The sequence below is a fragment of the Apium graveolens genome, chromosome 9 (genome assembly GCF_009905375.1).
Source record: "Apium graveolens cultivar Ventura chromosome 9, ASM990537v1, whole genome shotgun sequence".
In the NCBI taxonomy this organism is placed as follows: Eukaryota; Viridiplantae; Streptophyta; class Magnoliopsida; order Apiales; family Apiaceae; genus Apium; species Apium graveolens.
In genome coordinates this window covers 133,242,444-133,251,991 of record NC_133655.1, presented here as the reverse complement: position 1 = coordinate 133,251,991, position 9,548 = coordinate 133,242,444, and the positions used below count along the sequence as shown (strand labels likewise).

The 9,548-nt window shown below is 34.4% G+C and overlaps 1 protein-coding gene across 1 annotated transcript; it reads right to left on the bottom strand.

The window, feature by feature from the left end:
* Positions 1–1,172: 1,172 nt before the first annotated feature.
* LOC141685591 (uncharacterized) lies at positions 1,173–2,477 on the bottom strand. Its single transcript, XM_074490682.1, has 6 exons — positions 2,340–2,477; positions 1,948–2,239; positions 1,820–1,857; positions 1,533–1,725; positions 1,379–1,440; positions 1,173–1,268 (listed from the first exon to the last, which is right to left on the bottom strand). Exons 1-6 carry the CDS (start codon positions 2,475–2,477, stop codon positions 1,173–1,175), a joined length of 819 nt encoding a protein of 272 aa, XP_074346783.1.
* Between the last annotated feature and the right edge of the window lie 7,071 nt (positions 2,478–9,548).

The window sequence follows — 9,548 nt, the reverse complement described above, 5'->3', positions numbered from 1 at the left end:
TTTAATATGATTCAAATTATTTGCTATATCAATAATTTATCCAGGAAATTCCTTTCAATTTCCATCTGCATTTTGAATTTAGCATACCTCCAGTAGTTTCGTTTTCATTTAAGAATGGAAAGCGTTTTAGAGGATACTACTCAAGTGTGAAGGGAATGCAAAAATTAACGAAGAAGACATTCTACTTTTCACATATTTGGGAAGAGGATCATTTACAATCAATGTTTTTGACAATGCAAGAATTGAGAAGGAAGTTGAGGAGGTTGCAAATTATTGTTCAAATAAATGAACCAATGCCTAACGTTGTTCAATTCAGTAGAATTATGAGAAAATCCCATGTCAACAACTCAGGTCATGGAGTGGTACGGCTCTCTTGAATCAATCACTATTATTCTACTAAGTTTGCAATATTAATTATCTAACATTACTTCGAAATCCAGTATTTTCCTAGATATATTTATCCTGAAGTACGTGAATGGGCTGCTGGAGAAGAGATAGTTTTAAGGACGCAAAATGGAGATTCTCTTGTTGGACTCTCAATTGAAAAAGGAAAAGCAAGATGCTCTGCAGGCTGGAACAGATTTGCAGAGGACAATAATTTGACGGAGGATCAGACCATAGTCCTTATAATGTTGCCTAACGAAGATAATAGGGTTGCTTTCCAAGTTGAATGACACTAGCAATCTAGAATTTATGTTTAAACATTCACATCAATGTAAAATTATAAAATGTATGTTTATTTCTTTTCACCGCCTAAATTATGATATGTAACTTATTATATCCTAATAGTTTAGGATATGGATGATAATGGGGGAAATGGTTAAGGTCTGACGTTATATCGAATAGTGCTTTCTATGTCATAGTCTTTTGATTAATATTTTCCTTACATAATATCAATACATAAGGCTTGTTACATGTATATGTACAAAACTTTAAATTTTAAACTATTTACATTTTTTACACTTGAAATAATCAATTTTTCTTATAACAAACAGTGATTATCAACCTAAACATATAGAAAGTAACTTACAAACAAAATTTAATATGATATTGAATAGCGTATGACATGTAATATGAAAACATGCATTTGATATTGTATAAAAATATCATATGTTCTTTCCAATGATAGGACTGTTTTCAATAAACAGCGAATAACATTATTTATTAGGTCTTCAAGCCTCTGCTATTTCTTCAATATCGCGGTGGCGAGAAGTGTCATGTATAGAATTTTGTTGTTGAAATTTAGGACAAAAAACACCATCCTCAATCTTTTAGCAAAAAAAAGCTAGATGAAATTAGTCATTTTAAGAGTTTATGAAGCTCTACATCTTGTAGCTCTTTTTAGAGAAATTGTGTACCTCTTTCTCATATTGATTACATCAACATTCTGAAGATTAATGTAAATTCTTGAAGATTCAACAATACCAATAACTGCTTCACCTACAAAATAATATAAATGGATGATTTTCATGCGAATCAAACATTTTTAACATATAACATTCAGATTATTGTGAGGAATGTAATTTACTCACCGTGCAACCAAAGGGGTCTCATACTTGCCAAAATGACTATAATCGGACTTTCCAAAACATCATTAAACAACGGATCAAGGGATTTAACATACTTACCCCATAAGGTAACTCTAACAACATTCCTGTTTATCAAAAGTAAAGGAATAGCATATGAATATTCGAATTCTGATATGTAATTTTTATATTCTAATATCTAAAGATGTAAGAAACAGATTCTCAAGGCAGAACCTTCAATCGGTTATTCTATAGCGAATAATCGTTTGGTCACCAATCATAGAATGAATAACCTGAGCAGGTTCAAGATCTTCAACAACTCCAATAACATCTGAATAATTGTAAGAAACATATGTAAAAATAATAATAGACCTAGGTGAAGGGTAAAAATTCATGATAAAATTTGAGAATCCTATAAAACCTGTAAGAATATCAGCAATATTTCCAGTTCGGTATCCTTTTGCATTTACTATCATGTCACCGATATCAAAAAAGTCAAATTTATGAAGAGCTATTGTAGTGTCATCTCCCAATAAAGGTTCAATCACTGTTTCACTATTAAACGTGATGAATATTCTGGAAGAAACAGACCTATGCTTCCTTGTATCCTTTTTAGTTAAGAAATCAGAAATCTCATACACTTTTCCTTCATTTATAACTTCTTGAAATATATCCCAAACATTAGAATCAATGGTGGCTTGAACATGAAAATTCTGAAAACAACTATATTCATCAAATTAATAGTTTCATGTCACAACATATTGCATATAAAACATTGCAATTATTGATAGATGTGTTATACAGGAAAATTACCTCAGCATCCAGAAGAATTAAATTATATCGATACAATGAGTTATCGTCAGAAGTATTTGATGGCCACATTCTAGTCACCCTAACCTTAATCTTCCAGTCGGTGTGAAATTCATTGAGTGTTCTAAGCTTATCAAACATAACTAAATTTGTAATATTCTCATGATTATAGATTAAGAGTAATGATGATATAACATTGGTGTTATATTATAGCGAGGTTATAAACCTAACTTTGTTATTATTATGTAAATTTACTACTTCTCCCATACATAATAAATTATAATCTTTCAAAATCCCGTAATTGAAGGCATAAAAAACTGATACTAATGCTTATGATAATCTTTCTTAATTTAAAAAATGTAAGATAATATGGTAATTATTTAAAATGATTGGTGGTAATGGAAATACCTTGATTCAAGTACATCTTAATCATAATCTTAATGATAATCATAATCTTTACAAGTGTAATGATTGACTGAATCCTTGAATTATGATTAATCAAAATCAATATCAAATTAATTAAATGTCTTTCTATATCTAGAAAGTAAATGTAAAAAATCTGTGCAGTTTAATTAAAGTAAATTTATTTAAGAGACTTAATATTGATATGAATCAAACTGTATTCAAATACTTCAGAACTCTGTTATTATATGTCCCGCAGATCATAATGATTTCCTCCCAAAATACATAAATATATTTAAGTTTGTTTTTCATGTCAAATACATGTTGATGATATTTATGGTTCAATTATAAATTTCAATGCGAATGCTGCAAATAATTTATGTATGAAAAATGTTCAACATTCAACATAACATCAATAATCAAATTCACCAGTATGAGATACCAACTTGTCTAATTTATGAAGGGAGGAACATTAAGATGTAAATAACAATCCGTATCAAATGATAGTGAAATAATCTTGGAAAATTCAAATTAGTCTTGAACATAACACGGAAAAGACTTGAAGAAAATGAAAGCAAAAAGTATTATTCTTGAGCAAACTCGTCAACTTTGTAGCAGCTTGGGTTCGCTGGAATGTCTAAACATTAGGCATGCTGCAGCACAAAGTGTAATGATAGTTAGAAACAGATTAATGAAAACATAAATTGATGTTCATAATCTTCATTGAAGGATAAAAATAACTTTTGTAAATAATAAGGACTTACGATCTTTGGCTTCTTGGTTACAGACTTTGCAGAATCTGGGCTATCAAACAAATGACATGATTCGCTGGCCTAAAATATAATTGGGATTGGAAAACAACTTAGTATGTAAAAATTTTAGTTGTTACCTATACCATATTTATAGGGAAATACTCACAACTCTGTCAAAGGATGGACATTTTGGAACAGGAGAATAATCTGCAATGGAAGAGCTTGCGGTAGAGGAATCTAACAAATCCATAGCCTCATACAAATTGTTGTCCTCAGTGACATTGGCCTCGTTAATCTCAATACTGACAGTTAGTTCTTTATAAATAATTTCATTCAGAATATCAGGGATAAGAATATCCTCCGCCCGCTACATAGGAGGTAAATTGGACATTCATAAATTTACAACAAATGAAAATAAAATTTACACATTTGTGATCAAACTATAAATATAATACCACATCCTTCTTATTCAAGTAATGTGTTACGGTGTTGCCAGCTAGTCTCTTCACGACACGATCCATGAGGATAATATTAGTAGTCAATGTTGAATCCTCAGCTAAGACTATTAAGCAAAACCTATATATTTGGACAAACAAACCTCTTATAGGTAAATAAAAAATGTCATAAATGTACTGTGTATAAGTGTTGCAATGCATTACTAATCCAAACAAACCTCTTCTCAGCAAATATCCATTTTTTCTTACAATTTTCACATTTGATCCTCTTCCCTTCTTTTTGAATATCTATTTTACATTTCTGACAACTATAGTACCACCAATTATCTACATCCTCAATCTCAAGAATTTTGAACGTGCAACAAACCTTCTTATAAAATATTAGTAAAAAAATGGAGTTAGTGAAAAGATGTTATCATTTCAATTGTATGAAAATTGGAAAACGGTAGTACATTGATGATAAATATGAATAACAAACCTTAACACTTAAAGTGGAACAACTGTCGTTCAAATTTTTCAGACTTAACCTTTCAATGGAAGGTATAATTGCATTTTCGGATGACATCTTTTCAGGATTTCCAGGACTTTGAACCCTTCCTCCAATAATCTTATTTAATGATAAAATCATGTTAACATAAAAAGTGTATAATTAATTTCCTAAACTTCTAATTTTGATATAAACAGAAAATACCTTTCTCGCATTTCTACAACCGGATCAATGAAAAGGTTAATGTAGACCTTTGAAGATAGCAATGAACCAATTTGTACAGTTTCTAACAAAATAATTTATTCAACAAAATTGAAATCTATTAGGAATATATACATTGCTTTATATTTGGATGATTAAAAGTAGATTAATTAAACAACAAAAATGTTTAATATATTGCAAAATATGATTAGAATGATTTTAAAAAATACCCCTGAATGTACATAGTTTGGTACTGGTTACAATTGCTATGATTGGTTTCTCCTCGACCTTTATAAAAGCCTCATTTACGGTTATAGCCAATTCACCCCAGATGCTCACTTTGTGAGAAACTCTGCATTTATAAAACATTAGATAATAAAATTTGTGTATTAGTCTTTATATAAAGAGAATTCATTCTTATCAGACAATTATAATTTACCTGCCATCCGTAAGCATAAATCTAACAACATCTCTCGGTCCATATTTGGTAGATATTCGATTAACTTTCTCATATTCATCAATTACTCCGATTAGATCTACAATTGTACGATTCTGACTATTAAAAATTGTAAATGTTTTTCTATATGTGCGTTTAACATAGCATATATAAAATTCGCACAATGCTTGACATTACAAAAATTCTTGTTACAATAAAAAGTAGATAAAAATGTAATCATACTGGCGGCAAACTCAGGATTCTCATTCTCTCCCAAATGCTTCCTTTCTTCCTCTAGGTCACCCAAGTCCATGAATTCAAACTTATAACGCGGAATTATACCATCATCCTCAACACGTTGGATAATAGTGGAACCCAATAGCCTTATACATAAATTAGTTGACACAGGCTTGAGCTTTCCAACAGTATCCCTTACAGTAAAGTTTTCAAATTTGTAAACATGACCCTCAACCACATCTTTTTCAATCGCCTTCCAATTGTCAGGAAACACGTAGGCGTGTACATGAGAATTCTATTTTTTACAATGAGAAATAAGGTTAATACGTATAATATAAAATATACTGCATATATAGTTAATGTGCGATTATAAGTACATGGAAATTTAGTTTCAAAGAAAGATTATTCAGAATTATATACATTATCATCCAAAAGAATAAGATTGTAGCCTCTAATGAACCATTTCAGGTGATATAGTCTCCTAAATTCGTGTCACTCTAACTTTCAGTCGCCATGTAGTTCTGTTCTTTGAGAGATTTTCGATGTGATCAAACAAAAGACTCTTCATGACTCGTGGTGATTAAGAAAATGATGTGAAGATGAGTGTTATTTTGACAGATTGATTGTAGTATATATTTAAGGTAGAAGAATTCTGTTATGTGATTGAAATTAATTTTGCAAAGTTGACTTCGATTATGGAGAGTGATTGAAGCAGTCTTAAAAATAGTACATTAAAATCTCAGTGAAAGACTTATCTATTAAGAAATATTTATCCTAATTGATATGATGTTTAAAATAAAAAATACATCAACTAATAACTAAATGTAAGCCAAGGCTAAAAAACTTAGGCATTTCAATATAATATCATAATAATGTGAAAAAATATTCTCTTCAGATCTTTTGTCATAAGTAATTTATCATGGCCGCTTGTATTCTTCAAAAATGATTCCATTTTATCCTTGATATGAAATTTAATAATTGTCACTAATAAAGATAAAAATTGTTTAAAATCGTAACAAATAAATCACTTTGCCTTAATTTTAGGTAATATAATTGAAGACTCAAAGTTATTTTGATGAGTAAATATTATACATACGATTAACTTGTAGTTATCACAAAGCAACATGGATTCTGCAAAAGTGTTTACAAAATACGTTCTTGGCATGTCCAACGAAGGAAAACTATGAATCAAATGAACTGCTAATTTTTCCCGCATTTGTCGCTATGTAGTTTCTAGAGCTTGACATCTTTGAATCTATTTGGTAGGTTGTTCCAAATGTGCTGCTGAACGAAAATGGAGAAGGAGTATATGCAAGTGTAAAAATATCCTTAACAAATAGATCTAATTTTGTGTTGGGATTTGACAAAGAAAGAAACGTGTTGTGTGGATTTAAAAGCTTGATAACAATTGTGGAATTACAAATCGGAAATTGGATATTGATAGGGAAGAAAATAAATCCTGATTACATAGTTAATAATGTATTGATTATACATGATTTGGGCTGCAAGGCCCAATAAGAAGATGTATGATATTCAGACCAAAAAGGTTAACACATTGATCAGGCCTGATGGACCAGATCAGGCCTGATGGAACAAAGGAGGCCCAAAACCCAGAATATTAATCATAATTAATTAATAAGGGAGAAAAAAAGCTATTAAGATGAGTCCTGGTGGGAGTATAAATCCTTGTAGATTGGCCTCCAAGGAACCTCATGAGATAAGGAATCAGCTTCCTACTTCCTAGGACTCTAAAGTCCATTCTAATTCAGAGACTTGACCATCAAGTCTTCTATACCAAGTCCAATTCAAGGACTCCAAACATCTATATAAGGGGCCTCACCCCAGAAATCAGAACTACATTTTTTAACTTGATCCTTGGTAATCAGCAAGGTACGTAGGCATCTTTTTAAGGCAGATTAAGTCACGAAACACAAGAGCAGTCAAATCGAGCCTCGAAGCTCACGTTCCTTAGTAATAAATACAACAATCATATACCCTAATTTTTAATCCATAACATTTGGCGCCGTCTGTAGGAAAAGCACAACAACAACCATGGTGAGAACACGGAGAAAAATTAGAGCTCTTGAGGAAGAAACACCATCGGGGACAACCCAAGTGATTTCGTCAACTGTGGAGATACCTCCTCATTCAACTTATGCAGCCACCCAAGGAGAAGCCCATATAGGGGTAACTCAACCTCAGCCACAAGGAACGATTCCCTCGGCTATTCAAGGTACGAATCCTCAAGTTTAACAACTACACGCACCTGTGTATCCACGACCCATTGGGTACGAGTATTCAACTGTTGTGACTACTAACCCCCTTATGAAATGCCCCTTTACCCCGAGGTTGGAGGAAGTGGACATGCTGGACAAAGTGAAGCACGACGGTGATCGCCCCCCTACATACGAGGTTTGGCTCCTATCCCTGAGGATCAGGAATTTTCTGGTCCTTACACTGAGAGAGACTCCGAATCTTCGGATGATAAAGTAGCCCCAAGAAGGAGATGTGCTGGCAAAGAGCCGATGGCTGATGGTAGCCAACGTGCTAGAAGCACCCAAGGGATGAATCCCCAAGAAGTGCAGGAAAGGATCAAGGCTCACGAGGCTGACATTTAAAGGCTGAGGCGCGACTTGGAGGCGCACCAGACCACTAGACCCCCACAACCTCCTAGGGGGAGAAATCCTCCGCCTATCATAGACCTGGATGGTCCAATACAGAGAAGGGCTGTTGTCCCAAGGGCTGATCCAAGCAATCTTCTTCCCCTTGGAGATCCTGATGATCCTACTCCACCCTTCACTGAAGAAATAATGAATGCCCATATCTCAAGGAAGTGCAAGATGCCAACCATCAAAGCTTGATGGTATGGGAGATCCCGCTAATTTTGTTAGGACATTCTCTAATGCACTGCTGTTGTAACCCGTGAATGATGTTATTAAGTGTCGGGCCTTTCCTCAAACCCTGTCGGGTATGGCTCAAAGGTGGTATAGTCGTTTGCCCCCAAACTCTATTGGGTCGTTCAGAGAATTAAGTCAGGCTTTTATTAAGCAGTTCATCAGCGGGAGAGTGCATGAGAAAAGTTCAGCATATCTTATGAGCATTGTGCAGGGAACCAAGGAATCCTTGAGAGGCTACCTGAATCGTTTCACAAAGGAGGCTTTAAAAGTCCCGGACCTTGATAATAAGGTAGCCATGATAGCACTGCAACAAGGAACTAGGGATGAGTTCTTCAAGATGTCCTTGGCCAAGCACCCCCCTGAAAGCATGTTGCAGCTCCAAGATAGGGATGGGAAGTACATCAAGGTGGAAGAGAGCATGAGGAAGACCGTAGTGAGCCCGCTGGAGGCAAGAAGCGGAAAACAGACCTGGAATATATCACTAAGGACAAGTATCCTAGAACCGAGCAAAACCCTTATTCAACCCCCAAGAAGGGAGGACCTGGGAAAAAGTTCACTGAATACGCTAAGCTGAATGCTCCTAGAAGCCAGATCTTGATGGAAATCGAAAAAGATCGAGATATTCATTGGCCTAAGACCTTGAAAGCTGATCCTGCCAAGCTAGATAAGAGCAAGTATTGCAGATTTCACAAAGATGTTGGTCATGACACCGATGAGTTTAGACAACTGAAAGACGAAATTAAGTTCCTCATTCGAAAAGGGAGATTGAACAAATACACTGGAGAAGGAGGGGATAGGAATAACAATGGAAGGAAGAACTTTGAAGATCGTAGGAGGGACCAAGATGATCAGGGGTGGAATCCCCAGCCTAGAGGACCGATTATAAATGTAATTTTTGGAGGGCCACGACCTCGAGGGCCTGTGATAAACATAATCTTTGGAGGACCAACTGCTGCTGGATTATCCAGGAACTCCAGGAAAGCATATACTAGAGAGGTTATGCATATTGTTGGAGAAGCCCCGAAGAGGGCCAGGACAGAAGTAACATTGGCTTTTGATGATTCTGACCTAGAGGGTGTGAAATTTCCTCATGACGATCCGCTGGTCATAACACCGATAATAGGAAATAGCCCGGTCAAGAGAGCCCTAGTGGATAATGGTGCTTCGGTGGATATCTTGCTCCATGACACCTTTTTAAGGATGGGTTATAATGATTCTCAACTAACCCCGACCAATATGCCAATATATGGATTTGCGGGAGTAGAGTTCCCCGTGGAAGGAATAATCAAGTTGTCAACCACTATAGGCCAGGAACCAAGGAAAATAATACAGATGTTGGACTTTG

Bases quoted from the DNA above. Each gene is read 5' to 3' on its own strand.
- LOC141685591 (XM_074490682.1), bottom strand. From the start codon at position 2,477: ATGTTTGATAAGCTTAGAACACTCAATGAATTTCACACCGACTGGAAG. The intron at 1,858-1,947 runs GTTTTATAGGAT...ACAATTATTCAG, and splicing joins TATTGCTGATATTCTTACAG to ATGTTATTGGAGTTGTTGAA. The intron at 1,441-1,532 runs GTGAGTAAATTA...ATTATTTTGTAG, and splicing joins GAGACCCCTTTGGTTGCACG to GTGAAGCAGTTATTGGTATT.